Source organism: Plectropomus leopardus, chromosome 12, assembly GCF_026936395.1.
Source record: "Plectropomus leopardus strain MGB_pleo_1.0 chromosome 12, ASM2693639v1, whole genome shotgun sequence".
NCBI lineage: Eukaryota > Metazoa > Chordata > Actinopteri > Perciformes > Serranidae > Plectropomus > Plectropomus leopardus.
This window is the reverse complement of record NC_142187.1, coordinates 18,120,311-18,138,898: the sequence shown is the minus strand read 5'-3', so window position 1 is coordinate 18,138,898 and position 18,588 is coordinate 18,120,311. Positions and strand designations below refer to the sequence as shown.

The following is an 18,588-nucleotide window of genomic DNA, read 5'->3' as shown; positions in this document are numbered from 1 at the left end:
TGCACGGGAAGCAAAACTTTATGCTGATCACAGATAACATTATCAGTCATCACCATGTGGCCACAGTTAACCTTAGTAATGTATCATTTGTAGCCTGGAGGATGGTGTCACTTAAACAGGCCTCATAGTTTATCCACCAGTGAGCATGCCTCTTAAAAAGAAACCCGTGCCCTTAAACATTACTCCTGCTGGCGATGGGTTACCCACCTCCACCAGCACTGATTCAGAGTAAGTTACTAACTGCATTAATATCCTAATGTACCATTTAAACTAAATGTGTTAGTCATTTGTGTAATCTGAATGATGCTTTGTATGGTGTTCCTCAGGGCCAGTTTAGAGGCACTTGAAAGAATAATGGAAGAGTTGGACCTGGACAAACAACAGAAGAAAAGGTTAGCAGCTTTCCTCACCCAGAAGGCCAAGGTGGGCGAGTTGAGAGTCGATGACTTCCATCGTGTCTGTGAGCTGGGTGCAGGCAATGGAGGAGTTGTCAACAAGGAACGTCACAAACCTTCAGGAATAATCATGGCCAGGAAGGTGAGATAAAAATCACAATTTTATATGATATGAATATGATCAAACTGTGTAGTAATAAAACATTGTTTATCTGGCACCAAGTGGTCACTTTATGTTACACATTCAACATAACAAATCTCTTTTCTCCTTAGCTCATTCATCTTGAAGTCAAACCTGCTGTCAGAAACCAGATCATCCGAGAGCTTCAGGTGCTGCATGAGTGTAACTCTCCCTACATTGTGGGCTTCTATGGAGCATTTTACAGCGATGGAGAGATCAGCATCTGCATGGAGCACATGGTGAGAGAATAAGAGCCAGTGACTGTGTGCGTGGGTGGCTGTTTAAGGTATTTATGTTTTGGTAAATTTATCTTCAAAGAGACATTATCTTCTTTTGCACCCTTGCAAGTTTTTATCATATGTGCCCATGCCAAAGGTCAAGTACAGAAATGACTTTATACGAGGTCTCCCCTGGCCTTTCTTTATGCGTGTGTGTTAGAACCATGTTTAAGAAAACATAAAACAATCAAACAGTTAAAATGCGAATCAGAAATTCTCCTTGGTCTTCTTCGGTTGGATTGTGCCACCTTAGTACATTGCATCTGTCAAATTATATGAAAATTGGAATAACCTGGAGTGTGTTTTTTTTTTAATGGTAAAATGTAAAGCAAATTGATTGTGATAGACATGACATAAAACCACATAATGCTGTATTGGGCATGTATTTCTTCCACTGAAGAGCCACTGTTTACTCAGTAAATGTACTCAGGGCACGTTATACATTTGGGAATGATGTGATCCTTTAAAATTACACTTTAGACAGAATGTGCTTGTAATTATCTATATTATGACCTGTTTTCTTTTTATTGCGCAGGATGGTGGATCTCTGGACCAGGTGCTGAAAGAAGCAAAGAGGATCCCTGAAGAGATTCTGGGCAAAGTTAGCATCGCTGTAAGTGTTTGATTATCCTCTCTATTGTAATATTATGTGATATTATATTATTGGAATCAATGAAACAATTGTTAGTTTAGTTTGCTCTGTTTAGATTAAACAATTTAACAAAAAATTAAACACTCTCTGTTCCAGTTTACTGTATTGAGCTCAAATTAAATTATGCCCTTAGTAAACATACACACACACACACACCATGGGCCTGGATGGTTTTATGTTTGTTTCTAATGCTTATTTTCACATCAAAACATACTATGAGGGATTTCCTCAAGACAAAAATGTCGAGTCATACAGAAGTAAACCCTCTTAATTATCACTTATGAGATATGGCTTTTACTTTCACTTTCACTGGTGAGGGTGTTTACAAACAGTACATGACAGTCCTGCAAAGTATACCTTTAAGGTTATTTTTGATCATTGACTTGTGTAATTTCTGCCTTTTTAAAACAGGTTTTGAGAGGCCTTGCATACCTAAGAGAAAAACATCAAATCATGCATAGAGGTATTTATTTTTTCATGGGCTTAACTTCTGATTCTTGTATTTCATCTGTAAGGCATAATGCACAGTAGAATAATGCCCTGTATTTTCTTAATACATGTATTAACCAACCTGTTCATACATGTTGCTGCATGCCAAAGAAAATCTAAATCTTGACCTTTATGTTATTATGGCTGCAGTCTACACAAAGTGAAAATAGTCCCATTTCACTGCATCCTGTTACAGATGTTCAGTTGGGTAATTTTATTTGTTGAAAACCTTTTTAAACCTCCAGATGTGAAGCCTTCAAACATACTGGTGAACTCACGTGGGGAAATCAAGTTGTGTGACTTCGGTGTAAGCGGGCAGCTCATAGACTCTATGGCCAATTCCTTTGTTGGGACCAGATCCTATATGTCGGTATGTTGCTCGTCTCTGAATCACATTTTGACGAGATCAGCTGTGTATAGTTCTTTCACATCTGTTGCCTTTGTGTCTAAGTTGGCTTTTTTTTGGTGGCTATTTAAATGTTCCCACTCTTCATCGTATTGTGTGTACTGCCAACATCTAGTGATATCGCGATCTGATCTCAATCATCAGATCACGGGCCGATCAAAACATGGTTTGACTGAGCTTATAGAGCATCCAGTCCTTTGTGTTATGTCAGCTGTTACACAGGTGTTTTTACTCTTAATACACAGCATCACAGAGCGCAGCCTTCGTCACCTCAATACCGATTCAGAGTGAGTCAGATAAGCCTGAACAATGTATAGTGCAGACACACTCTATAACCCAGTCACACACACACACACACACATGTGGAAGCACTCACACAAATACACACACACACACTCTCACGCACACACACACAGAGTGAAATGTGCTTGCATGCCTCCATAAAGGCGCATTACAAACCCCATAAAGCATTGCAACCTTTAAAATCAAATGACATCACAACCTTGGATTGCTTTGAGGATTCGCTGACATGAGCAGAAAGCACTCATTACAACGACTCGATGGGCAACTGGACGCTCTGATGCTCTTTGTCTACTGCGAGATGCTCTAAAGCTCTGATCTTTTTATGATTGTGTTCAAACACCACATTTCACCACCAATATTGCAGCTGTTTTGTCAGAGAGGCCTCTCTCCTGCAGCCTCTTATGTGTGTTTTTCAGCGCTGGAAGTCTACACCATCCTGGTTGGTGTCAGATTTGGGCTTTTGATATTTCACAGGATGTTTTGGGGTGTAAACAGCATTCTTCAAAACCACTTACACACCCTCTGCTGTGGTGTTTAGGCGTGTGGTCCTCAGCTGTTAACCACAGATTTGACTTTGCTTACCTAGAAGATGCTGTTACAAGCGCTAACACCTCCGAAATCTACACTTATGTGTGTATGTATGCATGTATCTACCTACCCAAGTGTGTAGTTTTCATTTCCACTTTTGCGGGGGCTCAGATGAACTTTTTCAGCATCAAACACTTAAATTCCTGCATTCTGTTAAATTTTTTAGCACCAAGGTTGATCTTTTCTGCATTTAAATCACTTTTAACTACTTCTTTCATGTTAAAAATACCGACTGGGATATTTCTCCTGCATCCCCCCAAAATCTATCTATCTACTTTTTTGATAAGTTATCAAAAAACAAATTCAAACCCCTCTGATTCAGCTGATAGTGAATACCTTATATAAGCACTGTATTTGATGTTAATTGTTTATGTAAAGACGCTGTAGTGATTCTGCCAAATCTAATGTTATCACAAAGGTGTGGGCTGTTTCAAGCACAGCATCAAACACTTAACTTCTTGCATTCTGGTTTATTTTAATGGGTTAGGGTTATGGTTAGGTTAGTTTTAGGGTTTTAATGCATCCTTTGTGCCTCGTATGCATCATTGATGGCATAAACGTCTCTAATTTTGTCAAAACATAAGTTCTCTGCTACTTTTAGGTTTTCATCTATCCATCTATCCCCCGATTAAAGTCAAAAACTACTAAACGATCAAACTACCAAGAAAAGTGGATACTTTTGGCACTCATTCAAGTCTTATCTCTTAAGTAAAAACACTGTAGTTGTTCTACTAAAACTATTGTCACGAGGACATGTTTTGTTTTAGTGTTGGCGTGGGGCATATTTGGGGGGAATGAGGGGTTTTGCATTTTGGAAACAAACAAAAGTCTTCTGTTAATGTCATGTTTTTTAAGTGCAGGGTACAAATGCACAAATATTGAAGGGGATGTGTCCCCTGCATCCCCATGTGATATCAGCATCTGTGTATCTACTTATTCTGTTGATCAATTAAAAAAAAGCACGTTAAAACCCCTCTGATTCAACAGAGCAGAGTGGATAATTTTATAGGCACTGCTTCTCTTGTAAAAACATAGTGATTCCGCTTAAACTAACGTTGTCATCCATAAACTGTGGTGGATTGCAATATCCAAAGGAAATCAAACTGTGGTGCATTTTATTGAAATATGAAAACTGAATATATTGAAAACAACAGTGGCAAAAACACATGGAGTGCTATTTACAGGCAACACAAGGCAGGATTCACCCCTTGTGTTTTCCAGTATCAAAACTCTATATGCTCTATATATTCTTGTCTATAGGCTACTGGTCCCTGTTAGCAATCCCCATCCCAGATGCAATCAATATTTCATCTGAACAGTTTAAGCTTATGGTTGCCTTCAAATAGATTTGGGGTTCATATGTTGGGTTGGAGGTAGACTTTAAATGGTGTAAGCCATGTTTTTTGTCAAATATTTTTTAATATGTGATTGTTTAAATTGTGTCCTGCGTTTTTTAATCAATTGAAATCATGATGAAACTCATGATATTTTGCTTATCTGACCTCACTGTGTGTGCGTGTGTCTGTCTGTCCTGCAACACACCAGCGATCACACACCTGTCTGAAGATCTAAATTTAGAGCTTTTACTACAGCGTAGCCTACTAAATGCAAAGCCGGAGAGACCGTGCGGTTATTGCGTCTTTCAGCTCCGATACGAGTATTGATCCGTGTGCCACATTTAAAAGGGAGAGTGGGAACTGGCGTATTGATCAGGCAGCCTGGGGTCACCCCGCTTCTCCCGCGCAACTAGATGGCCCAGTAACCCCAGCACCACCACCGCTGTGTGTTAATAGTCGGCCACAGAGAGAGGGAAAGAGGGGGAAAAGGCGTCAGCGGGGGAGGGCAACTGTTTCGAGGTTTATTGTGAATCAATGGTGATTTGATATGTGCCGATCAAAAATATAGACCTGCGAATTTAGTCTTAACGCGCATGTAAACCTGCCCAAAACAACCAGTAAGACCTTTATTGTGATAGAGAGATAAATTCACTACAATTAGACGTTTCTCTTTCTATAGGGTGAAGTCAGGTAATGTGGGACACTTTTTGGTTTATTACCAAGCAAACTAGGCTACTTAAAACTGTGAATACTTGTTTTATTCTCTGCTATATTTCTGTAAAGAAAATATGATGATAAGTTAAATAATTTGGAAACTTAGTACCTTCAAACACATGGAGAACCTCAGCCTTCAATGGCGTGTTCAGGTAAAATGGGACAGCTAGTGAGGTTATTGGGACAGTCATATTTGGTTTTAATTTATTTATTTATTTTAGTTAAGTCCCTTTATTAGTTCAGTCATTAATTAATTTAATCATCGATGTAACATGTGATTAGTCATTAAAAAAGATTGTCCAGCTTTTCTGCCATGCTCACCCTGTACTTTTACTGCCTGTTTCCTTTGTTCCATATTATCTACAGTGGACATATTTGCACACATGCATGTGAGTAACAATTACTGCTAATTCTGGAGTATTGTGGCTGACATGGACTCACTGCATCGTTTTTGATATTTAAAAATGACCAAATTACAAAAAAATGTCTGTAATATTATATATTGTGGTAAACAATCCCATAAGTTGTGGTCTTATGCATCCCAGTAGCCTAAAAATATGCTAGTTTCACTGCAGAAAATGTCCCATATTACCTGCATTTTTTGTCCCACTTTACCTGAATGCATTATGCACTAATTCAAAACCATCTCTCATAAAAAGTAAAGTTTATGGTGAAAATATTTTGATTAAAGACATACAGTTAAATCACTTTTGTAGTTATACTTTTATTGTTTTAGTTTCAGTGTTACCATCATGAGATCATCAAAAAGCCACATGGTTTTCATTGGAAGTTCTGGGACCAGTGGATTTTTGAATGTTTGGTGAGCCCATGCTGGTCATCTCAGATCAATAAAACTGATTGTTTTGTACAAAGTAACAATGCACTAACATGTTTGGTGACTGGCTGCTAATATTTAAAGAGCCACAGTTGTAAAACTTTATTTGTCCCATTTTACCTGAATGTATTACATACGCACTCAACCCTGTAAGGTGTGTAGTGTAAGGTGAACATATTTTGATTAGTCAAACAAGTACTATAATGCAGCATCCTTAAACCATTTTGTCGTTATTGGCTGCCTTTATTGTTTTGGTGAGTGTTGCCAACATGAGATACATGCCGTATGGCTTTTCTTGGCACTTTTGTGACAAGTGGATTTTTGAATGGTTGGTGAGCCCATACTACTCGTATCAATAAAAAATTATTGTTTTATGTGAAGCACATTTGTAGCAACAATGCAATGTTTGGTGACTGGCTGCTGGTATTTTAAGAGCCAAAAACCCCATTTTTGTCCCATTTTACTTGACTTCAACCTAGAGCTCTAAATCCACTACAAACAGACTTTTCTCTCTCTTTAAACATTTGTCTCAGGTTTTAGGAGACAAAGATAAAGTTAATTTTCGTGTTAAGGCGCTGTGCCTCCGCGCGCTTTGTTTTGAGCTGTCCGTGGTGCTGAATCTGTCAGCCGGCGCAGGTTTTATGTGTCTGTTAATAATTTGCAGAATATCGGTGGATGTTGACCGGGCTCTCACTCCAGATTGATCCGCTTTAATGTGAGATAATAATGCTGAAAGGACGGTTTCTTACCGGCCAGCCGGAGAGCAGACATACGCTGAAACTCAGGCTCCTGCAGCCACTTCCACATCCTCCTGAAGGTCTCCCGGCCTGACTTGAGCTTACTCCAGGGTTTGGGGTTCCGCAGCAGGTCTGAGAGGGTCCCCTGCGACCGGCTCAAGATCCTCTGGGCGAATATGGCCTGCGGGATGGAGTACCGCTTTAACTCGGCCGTTATCCGCTGAGCCACTTCCTTTGTGTTTATCTCCTCCGCCTGCATGCCCGACCCTGCTACTCCCTGCCCGGCCCCGTGTCCGTGCCTCTCCCGGTCCAGCATCACCGCGCCGTTGGCCTGGGAATGGAGGTGACTGTGCGGGTGGTGGTGCATGCCGTTCAGATTGGACATCATACCGTGCCCCCCTAAACTCCTCGCCAGGTGCTCTTGGTCACTTCGGGACAACATAGAGGCGTGAGACTCGAACCCTGACACCGGAGAGAGCATCTTGGCGTCGGTGGAAAGGTGCGCGCTCGGACCGTAGGCTGACAGCGGCTGCTGGGAGTTGTGCAAAGAGCCCAGACCGCTGGACAGCGGCGACAGCGACCCGTGACCCATCCCGGACATCTCTTTGGGGTAGTGACTGTACAGATTGCCCATTGAGGCGAGCCCCCGGTGGTCGTCCCGCATCAGCGTGAAGCTGCCGCTGACGTTCCCGGCGGAGAGTCGCTGATGGGCGGCAGCGTGGTGGTGTGAGTGCGGGTGGTGAAACTTATCCGAGACGGTGGATATCGGAGGTAGATGCTGCAGGGGGGTCAGGGTGGTGTACGTGTTGCTAAGGCTCATCCCGGTGTCGCACATGCTGATGGACGGGTGCAGGTGTCCGGACAGCGACGGGTCTGTCCGGTAGTCGCCGCCGGAGCCCTCCAGGAGCGAGGCCATGCCGGACACCATGGCTGACCGCGCGCCGGGAGCGTGTGAGACTAGGTTTCGGGGAGCGGAGCTCGGGGACGTCGACGGCCGCGCGTGCGGAGAGCTCATGAGGTCTCCCGCCTGGGAGTGCGAGGAGACGCTGTGAAGGTTCTCCATGGTGAGCTCCATAGCTGAAAGGATATATGTTCCCCTGTCCCACCCTCCCCACCCTCTCCCCCTGTCTCTCGCTCCTGTCTCTCACGCTCACTCAGGGACGCGCGCTCTCTTTTGCCCCCTTAGCCCTCCTGGAGCGATAAAATTACCAAATTTGAATGCCAATCCATTGATTAAAAGTGCCCGATCAATCCAGTGAGGTGTAGATAAGTTCTGATGTTCCGAGAAAGCTGCAGAGCCCGGCGTTTCCGCGGCGCTGGGCGCTTTATGCCTTCATGTGGATGTGAGCTCTCCAGGGCGATATCTCATCTCTGGTCCAACAGCGCTTCCACTAAGAGCAGGCTGAGCCGCGTGTCAGACAGATGGGAGCGCGCCTCTGTGTATTTCAAATGTGGGGCGGGTACTAGCAGAGTTTATTTCATTTCATTTCATGTATTTAGCTCAAGAGCAAATCACATGCTATGGAGCATAAACATTACAAAAATGACACAACAATGGCACGCGACATGGCCCAAGTACACTGTAAAATCTGATTTTACTTAAAAAAAAAAACACGATTGCCTTGAAAATGTATTTAAATATAACTATTACTCTTATTTTATGTTTACTTTAGGCTATATGTAATTGTAATGTTTACTTAAAATGTAGGTATATTTACTTAATTTTGTGACGTTTTTTGAGGCTTAAAGAATAAGGTGTTTGCAGCTTTAGTAAACCAGGTTTACTGTAGCTATTCTGCTAGTTGCAAACTATAGTCACTCATATTTCTTAAACATGTTAACAAAACAGAACTGGCAGATTAACTTCATCATCTTTATTTTTTTGCTGATAGTTAAGTCAAGTTAAGTCAGACTAACTTGGTTTACTCAAGTTGTTAACAGTTAGGAAGAACGAGGTCATTTCACTTGTCATTTTTAAGTTGCAACAATTTCACAAAATTAGGTAAATATTTTAAGTAAACTTAACATTTAGATATAAAGTAAACATAAATTAAGATTAACAGTTACATTTAGGCTACTTTAACAAGGTTATCTGTTTCCAAGATCAACTTGTCAGATTTTACAGTGAATGTTACTTAACCAAAGGCCATTCTTTAAAAAAACACCCATAACTTTTGGTCCATCTGACTGTAATAACAAAATTAACTAAAGGTGGGCGGTTTAAATAATACTTTGACAAATACCTTTGTAAGCTTACACTCTGACTTTCAAGAATTCTGCTGTTTACCCAAAAGTACAAATAGCCTTCGTTTACTTTTTGTTTTCATGTAACAGATACTTTTCCAGTTCAAACTCTTATTTAGATTCTGCATATATACCGCATGATGTCATGCTTTTGAGCTCACTTCTGCATAAACGGATCTACCTCATAGTCTTCCTCACAGACGCGTCTGGTGAAAATGTCTCACAGCGGATACATTATCTACACTTTGAATGATCGTGTCGACAATTCAGTGTTCCGCAGTTTTAAATATTTCTCTTGAGATTACTCGGAAGTTTGCATGCGGGCGTGTGCATGCGTGTGGCTCACGTGTACCTGAACACACATGACGATCACAGGACAAGTGATGGTCTGACGTGGAGTAAAATACAGTCAGTATCAGTTTCCGGACGCAGGAGTTCCTTACAGATAAACTTTGTTTTCCCACGGACTGTATGGTTTTGCATTCATGCGCTTAGTGATAAACCTGATCGAAGTATTGATTGACAGAGATTAATGACGTGGCGCGGGCTGGGAGGGGGCTGGCAGGGGGTGAAGGAGGTCACAAAGTGAGTTAGGATCCCAACGCTGCAGACCAATGAGAGGACAGCTGGTTTGGTTTGTGCGAAGTTCACCAAGTCCAGAGATGAAGTTCAGTGTGGGGCTTTATCTGCTCAACAATTGTCTACGTACTAAATAATATGGTGGTAATTGTATTTGTCCCATGACACACTAAAATAGCCAAAGCCCAAAGGAAAGTGGCCTTTAACCTTAACAAAGAGGTCGGTTTTTAAATTGTAAAGAATTTATAACAGTGAAGGGTGTATTTTAAAATAAACAAATGAATTAATTAAACATAAATATCCTCTTGACTTGTGATATAGATTGGCAGTGGTGTAGGGAGGTGAGTATACTAGATGGGCAGGTTACAAAGGAGGAAGTGGGTCCTCTCCTATATAATCCAGTGACTTTTTTGTTTGGCTGATAGGTGGGTAAACTGTAAACAGCCAGAAAAAAGAGGTGGGTGGGTATACCCCCTGTATACGTGCATATACCCTCGAGTACACAACAAATGGATAACTTGAGATTTTATGTGAAATCAATCATTTGGATCAAAAATGTAGGAGCATAAAATGCAAAGAACTTTTTAACTATAATATGTCCCAATATAGTAATAATTGTAGTAATTAAAATAATAACGATAAATATAATATTAACACCAACGATAATAATAATAATAATAATAATAATAATAATAATAATAATAATAACAATAATGTGTTTTTTTTCATTTGTATCATGTACTGTATATTAAAAATTAGTTTGCATTTATTTTGCAGACAGTGTTTTAACTGCTTACTAACTAACAGAAATAAATAAGCACTCGGTCAGCTTGAGGAGCAGGTCTGCACCGGGCTCGGTGCCGGTGATTGATGCGTGTACCATCCGCCTCTTCAGCCACGGCTGATCTGCAGGAGCTGTCCCTGTTTATCTGACTGTGTGTGTGTGTGTGTGCGTGCGTGCGTGTTTGTGTGTTGTTGTTGTTTTTTTAATTAAACCGTGATCACTTTAGTTTTGGAATTTAAGCAGTTGTGCTAGTCTGTTGTGACAATTATCTCCTTGTCTTTTCCATTTTATGGATTTAAAATAAATAAATAAATAACCTATTGTTATTTTTTTTTAAATTCTAAGTGACTAAATTCGATGCACAGGACAAACAAAGACTTTACATGCTGAAAATAAATCTATTTATAGTTTTTATCCGTATTACGATTGCTCATTATATAATAACATAACATAATATTCACAGAAAGAAGGCAGATCCGGCCTTGAATTACACCGTGACATTGGTCAGCAAAAGTAATTAAAAAAAGCTAAATGGAGCTTTTTAGAAACGGTTGTTTTAAAGCTTATAGTCAATACTTTGAATTGGGTTATAGTTTAAACAAGTTAATTACATCTTCTTTACTGTTGGGTGTTTGACTAAGCTGAAAAAGGCACTAAAGTGTTTTTTTCGATTTTTTAAAACCTAAAATAAAACTGATCAGAGACTATTTTTTCAATAGGTTAATATTTGAGGCCTCAGTTGTTAAGAATTAAATAACTGACCAGAGACTCACACACTCACACACACGCTTTAGTGAGCACACATTTTGCTGTGTGCGAGCTCCTGTTCTACAACCCAAAATAAACCTAAACGATAAAGACTGAGCCGGATCTTATTGATGTACTTTTTCTACTTTCATTTGCCAAAGAAATAGTGACAAGTGTATATTTTAAAGAGCATGGGCTCAAAAATAATTATAACCAAGCAAATCCTTTAAATGCAACAGTAAAAACATCCATATTAACTGTTATTCCCGGATATCATAAAGCTCCATAGTTAAGCTGTTTCCTCTTTAGTTCAGAAATTGATCGCAGCGTTCAATATATTGATCATCGATCACTTCAATCTCGCTCGGCGTTGTTTCCTAAACACGGAGGCATTTGTGTTTCGGCGTTGACCTGTAGCACACTGACTGACTGGCACCAGGAATATGTTAAGAAAAAATGTCAGCTGTTGTTTTATTGTCTTATCGAGTAAAAGGCCATTAAAAACTCCTGCTTCCTCCTCCTTTCAATGACCCCAATAACGATGATACCGCGCGGGCCTCTAACTCTTCTTTCTCTGACGTCTTTCACGGGGAAGAGGTTTTTCGATTATAAGAAATAAAATAAAACATTCCTCTTATTTATTTTATTTGATCGAATAATTGTTTTATTCGTCGCCTGTGTGTATTGCAGCTTATGATTGTGTTATTTTGCATTGAGCTTAACACGTGTGATATCTCACAACTGTGATACGCACGTGTGTGTAAAATATAGATTAAATGTAAGATGTAAAATGTCTTTTCAAGAGTTATATAAAGCAATATAACAACGTGTCAATACTTTATTTCATAACTTTGAATGAAATTAAATATCGGCATGTTTTGTGTGCTTCGTCCCTATATATCCACTATTTGAATGTTTGTGATTTCCTCAGTATGTTTAATAATTTATAACTTCGCTGTCAGCAAAATTTACCGTGTGTTAATTTTAAACAGAGACTGATCAATTGTGGCATATTCTAACATCTTATCATCTCATTAAGAAACATCCCAGATGATTCCTTTCGGTCATCCAAATGTACTGAAGTGCGCTGCATGCATCGTTAGAGGACTGCAGCTTATTTATGTGCAAAAACGGTAAAGTCTCATCTGCTCTCTGACAAAACTAATATCAAAAGATATTGAGCGTTTTACTGTTAGTTAGATGACTAAGCCACAGCTAAAGGGGGTATGGAAGTGCAAAGACTATATATGTGTGTGTGTGTGTGTGTGTGTGTGTGTGTATATATATATATATATATATATATATATATATATATATATATATATATATATATATATATATATATATATATATTTATGCCTAAATGTTGGTGAGAAAGAAGAAAGTTTCCTGGTTTAAATTGGAAACATTCATTAAGAAATGTACAGAAAAAGTTATGGAGCTACCACAAATACAGTCTCCACACTCGTTTATTAGTACTACAGTAATCAGAAAAATATCTGTTAAAAAAATCATCTAAAAATATTTTCCACATTGACTTGTCACCTTGGTACATGCATACCCTCTGTAAGCTGAATGAGGTCTTTCACTTTTCTTTTTATTATTCCTTTTATTAAAACGTCCTAAATATCGGGTACAGTACTGTCAGTAATGTGAGATTATGTTCACATGAGAAATACAACCCAGTCAACCCACACAAAAAGCACTGGCTTACATTTTAGAGGAAAAAAACGTGCAAAGATTCAACTTCTGTTCACAGAAGTTAACAGAAAGGTCAAGTACCATATGTGCAGGTAGAATTAGACTTTTGCATACGTATCACATTTATTATTGTTATTTGTACGCCAGTGGTTGAGACTTTGTTGAGAAAATAATGTGAAGTTTAAATTTATTAAAGTGAAATTCAGCTTTTTGAAGGCTCCCAGAGTTATTGCAGCACATGAGACAGTTTGTTTTTCAGTGATGAGATCTTATTCTTATTTCCTGTTAACGTGTTTATGATTATTGTATGCACCAAACATTAAGACAAATCCCTCTGAGTGAAAATCTCATTGGTAATAAACTTTATTCTGATGGTAAGAGATAATTCAACCTATTGAAATTCTTTTTAGTGTAATGGGCAATTAAATCTTGAGTGTTTTTACAGAAAACCTCACACTTGAGATTTTACAGATTTTTAAAGCAGCATATTGAACAGTTGCATCGCCGAATACTCTGGATATGTTCTCCATCCTGCTGCGGTTGCAGTCATAGAAAGTATGTATATAGTCAGAAAATACAGTCAGTGTATGAAATCATATAAACAATATATCACCCCCATGAAAATGTAATAGGTCTAAGTGAGAGCAAAAGGGAAATTACACATTATCATAAAAAATGTAAAAAAAAAAAAAAAAATTCTTAAATCTCAATTTGTTAATTTGTTTGACAATGCTACTAATAGTAATGACTTGGATTTGAGTTTCTTTGCCGCTTTTAACACAACAGAAATTTGTTTTTAGATGTTCTGCAGGTTAACAACTGAAAATATCACAACAACTTAATCCACTCGCTCGATTTTCACAACACTGAAACTCCTAATTCGGATATTCTTGATTCTTGTCATTGATTCTGCTGCAGCTGAGGACTATTTTAACCCAAGAATGAACACTTTACAGTAAGATAACAACAAGATCCAAAATACCACGTCTCCTCTTTTATTTCTGCGTCATTTTTTCCCCCATCATTCCACCTCATGGTGACAGTGACATTTTCATTTATCATATCTCTTTATCAACTGAAAATGCACAGGAGTACAACTTCTCCAGCATCCATATCCTCTCAGGCACCGGTTGCTAAGTAACAGAGGGAGAGATGTATTGAGACAGAATAGTCAATCAATTCTCCTGTGAGGTGTGTGTGTGTGTGTGTGTGTGTGTGTGTGTGTGTGTGTGTGTGTGTGTGTGTGTGTGTGTGTGTGTTATTCTACATCCATATTGTTTCTGCAGTTGGCTGCAAGAATATACAGTATGTATGTTTTCTACAGTATGTATGTTTTCTTTACATCCTCCTTTTATATTCAGCAACTAAATTTTGGTTATTAACAGATCACACATTCCAGGATTGTTTCCCCACACTCGTCATTTCAACCACTTGACATCCAGAGCATCATCATCTTCTACTATTTTATACCCAAAGGTCAAAGGTCGCCTGGCTTCTCCTCCAGGGATTATCTGTTTTTCATCAGTGCAGTTTGAGGCTTATTTACGGGGAAAGTCTTATCTTCACCATACAGAGGCAAAGCAACAGATTGTTAGTCAGCTGCACCAGTGGAAGACCTCACGCTTCCTACCTGTACCCAAAAGGGACACATTGGACATCATTCATTTGGCCCCGGATCGAAAACGGCTCAAAAAAACAAAAACAGTCCTGACCTCTCTGGAGTTCTTGAACACACTCTCAGTGCAAACGTGTTGTTGAATTGGTTAACTGAGAAGTTCAAGATGTTTCCTTAAATCTATGACCGGATAATGAGACAATGGGCTCCTGGGCACAGATACACAAAAGGCCCCTCCACCGCTCCTACACAGGAGCAAGACACTGGTTTTTGTGGTGGTTTAGCCTCTAATCTGTTGTTGTTTTGCATCATTTTGTGTCGCTATGAGGTACTTTTGTATCTTTTTTATTTATTTTTATTTTTTTAGTTTTGTTTCCTTTTTTGGTAATTTTGTGACTTTTTTGGGTTGTTTGACATCTCTCTGTGGTCCCTTTGGGTCTCTTTGTAGTCATTGGTGTCTCTTTGTGGTCATTTTTTGTCTCTTTTAGGTAACTGTGTCTCTTCTTTGCATTGTTTTGGGTTTTTATGAGGTAGTTTGTATTTTTTTGAACTGTTTGTTTTGTCTCTTTATGTCTGGTTATTTTTTGTCCCTTTTAGGTAATTGTGTCTCTTTTTTGGGTTGTTATGTTTCTTTTTGGTTGTTTAGCATCTCTGGTCATTTTGGGGTTTTTTTTTTCGGGACTCTTTGTGGCTACTTTGTGTCAATTTAGGTTGTTTCGTGTCTCCTTGGACGTGTCTCCTTATGTCTTTTTTAACTTTGGTTGATCTATGCCCCTATAGTCATTTTGTATTTCTTTTTGAGGTAATTTTGTGTCTTTGGTTGTTTTGCCTCTCTCTGTGGTCAGATTGTGTCTCTTTGAGGGTTTTTTTTGGTTTTGTTTTTGCTGTTTTCTCTTTGTAGCCCTTTTGTGTTTCTCTGTGGTCATTTTGTGTCTCTTTGAGGTAAATTTGTAAATTTGTGTCTTTCTGTGGTTGTTTTATGGTGTTTTTTGACTCTTTTTGGATTGTTTTGCCCCTTTTTGAGCAGTAGGCCCATTGATGAATTCTAAGGGATTTTTTTTTAGTGTTTGTCGAGATTCTTTCTCACCAAAATCAAAGGATAGACGGTATTTTATGTTGTTGTATGTTGTACACTATGACTTAAATTAGGGATTTTGCAGTGTATACATAACATTGACTTTGGGGGCCCTGCAATTTCTGTAAAGTAAAATAAACTGCACCATCTTTACTTGCAATAGTGAGACTGGTCACAGTTAATCGTGATGTGGAAGTGGCAAATTAAGACAAACAACTCTTTATGAAAACACACTTTAATCACTCAGCACTTTTCTAACTTCTAATATATTTGAGATTTTTGTTCTGAAAGCTTTAATGTTAAACAGCTTAGCTTCCAGTGCTTAAAAGATTGACTATAACAAAAAGAGGACATTTAAAAGACAAGTAGAAATGTACAGATTTACTAAACCACCTTCTCCATGTCTGTTTCCCTCAGGTCTCTTACAGCAGGAGGCAGAGAAATATGCTGGTTTCATACACTGCATCGATTTTGCCCTCGAACAAAGACAGACGGAGAGAGAGATGGAGGCAGGGAGCGGAGGAGAGGAGGAGGAGGAGGAGTGAGAGAAATGAGAGATGGATGAAGAGCACTTGCCACACTGGTAAATTTTCTTGTTTTATCTAACGCACAGCCACATAGATCGTGTTTCCCGATTATTGGCAAGTGGGAAAGGAAATACAAGGGGGAGCATTTAATAGTGAGAGAGTGTGAACGTTGTGTGTGTTTACCTCAGAGGGGGAAACACTCATCAAGCCGGCTTTGAGCTCCAACAGCGGACAGGAGTGGCGTTTACTTTGCAAAATGAGTGTGACAGAGCAAAAGAGCAAGGGACGTAAACAGAAAGCAACAGGGAAGAAGAAGAAGAAGGAGAGGAGAGAAAGGAAGAGAGAGAGTTGGGCTGGTGTTAAGGTGATTAGTCTGGTGGGTTGGCGATAGAGAGAGATGATCAATAACCTATCGATCTCCCATTGCGAGTGTCAGGGGGGTAGTGGGAAAGAGAGGGAGGGTGAGAGGGTGAGAGAAAGGATAGGGAGGGAGTCAGTCCTGGCTTGACTTTTAAAAATCCTTTACTCTGCAGATGACAAATAACCCATTAGATTGCAGGAGAGCTGGAAAATCTGGAAATCCTTCCTGCGGCACACAAACCCACACTCACACACACACACCCGCACACAAACACACACAAACGCCTGTGCATTTTCTGAATGTTGCAAATATTTCTCACTTTCAAATAAGCATGGCACAGGCGATTTTTCAACTGTGGCTGCATGCAAAAGAAAAATCATTTCTGTAAGTAGTGTGGAGGAACTATTGAGCTCAATGCAGTGAAGTTACTTAGCAGACCATTACTTCAAAGAATTCCTCTAGGCAGAAATATTCACTGAAGCAAGTCGCACTCGATACTCACCCCCAAGCCTTTTTAAATGTTCTGCAATAAGTCTATTAGAAACAGGTGACAAATCTGAATGCAAACAAAGGCAGAAAAGAAGCAAAGGTGCTGCGTACTTTGCTTTACAGTTTTTTTTGAGCTGCAAAAAGACAAATGTGTTGCAACCAAGAACTCGTCGGTGAGCATTTGCTGCTCAGAGCCTTAAATAGCAAGATGATATAAGATCTTGTGAAAATAATCAGATGATGACAAACATGGCTATTAACCACCCAGTCCCTCAGGCCTCCACACAGCCTCCAACAGCTGTGATTAGAGATTGAAAAATGAATACAGAGGCAAAATTCTTTAAAGGAGCAGTGTGTAAGATTTAGGGAGATTAAGTGGTGTCTAGCGGTGAGGATTGCTGATTGCAACCAGCTGAAACTTCTCCCAGTTAAAGATCCTTCAGTGTTTGTTGTTCAGGAGGTTTTTAGCACGAGGTGAATTATCTGAGGTCTCTTCCTCTCCAAAAAAAACTTGATGATTTAAAGTGGTAAAAACATTGAATGAAGCAGTTTCATGTTGGAAATCAGTGTTTCTCCCACGCTGTTTGGTGCACATTAAACAGGCCGCTCACAGACCACATTGCATGTTAATGCGAGTTCACCTTTTTTCTCTGATTTAAACTTGAACTTAATCTGTGCTCACTTAGTTTCTGATACAGACCTTCAGGAGGTTTTTACCGGGAGCCGAATATTCTACAGAGGTCTCTCCCTCACTAAAATGAACAAACCCAGGACGTTCATACTGGTAAAAACACTGAATAAAGCAGTTTCACAATAAAAAGAATCAGTGTATTTCCAAGCTGCTCATCATGGAGGGGTTATAAATACAGTGGCCGACACAAAAACGCATAAACGCCAATGGCCCTACCTATAGCCAGTGTTTGGTTTGTCTGTTCTGGGCTGCTTTAGCAACATAGCGGTGTAAAAAGCAGTCTCTGTGGACAAAGACCTGATCCTCATGTAGATATAAACGGCTCATTTGAAGGTAATGAAAATGCAACAATTCCTATTTTGTGATGATATACTGTCACCAACTGATGTACGAATACGGCCACATTTCAACGCTAATGTGTTGTTTTTCCAAAATACAGTGAATAACCATAAATCTGATAGAGTGCCCCAGGGATGACGTTTTTCTGTCGGCCAACCTGGAAGCTAACGCAAAAAATATCAAAATAAATAACAACAATAAACAGTAAAAACATCACAGTCAGTAAAAGCAGGCCCTAAAACAAACAGCTCCTAAAAATATAAGATAAAATAGTTTAAAAGTGCCCAGCAAATGTGCCAAATGACGTGTGCAAAGTACAGTCAGGGGGTTAAACGTGACTGCCAATATATCCTCCTAAATCCTACACACTGGACTTTTAAAAAAGAAACTAAAAAACCAAAACACAGTGAGATAATGTAATCAGATGAAACAGAAAGATGACACTGTGCGTATACCATAAACTACACATTTGACAAATAAACGCCTGTCTCAATTAGAGGCCCGGTTACCATGCAGATTAT

General features: G+C 39.4%; 1 protein-coding gene and 1 pseudogene across 1 annotated transcript; one reads left to right on the top strand and one right to left on the bottom strand.

The window, feature by feature from the left end:
* The first annotated feature begins 37 nt into the window (after window positions 1–37).
* Window positions 38–2,692, top strand: LOC148188080 (dual specificity mitogen-activated protein kinase kinase 2-like). The gene is made up of 6 exons (XM_088085514.1): window positions 38–228; window positions 327–537; window positions 669–815; window positions 1,390–1,467; window positions 1,918–1,969; window positions 2,241–2,692. Exons 1-6 carry the CDS (start codon window positions 146–148, stop codon window positions 2,690–2,692), a joined length of 1,023 nt encoding a protein of 340 aa, XP_087941640.1. The 5' UTR covers window positions 38–145.
* Window positions 2,693–6,751: 4,059 nt separating this feature from the next.
* On the bottom strand, window positions 6,752–7,993 carry LOC148188079 (one cut domain family member 2 pseudogene; annotated as a pseudogene).
* Between the last annotated feature and the right edge of the window lie 10,595 nt (window positions 7,994–18,588).

Excerpts from the sequence above, each read along its gene's own strand:
- LOC148188080 (XM_088085514.1), top strand. The coding sequence starts at position 146 with ATGCCTCTTAAAAAGAAACCCGTGCCCTTAAACATTACTCCTGCTGGC. Across the intron at positions 229-326 it reads TCCACCAGCACTGATTCAGA|GGCCAGTTTAGAGGCACTTG; the intron begins GTAAGTTACTAA and ends GGTGTTCCTCAG. Across the intron at positions 1,970-2,240 it reads ACATCAAATCATGCATAGAG|ATGTGAAGCCTTCAAACATA; the intron begins GTATTTATTTTT and ends TTAAACCTCCAG.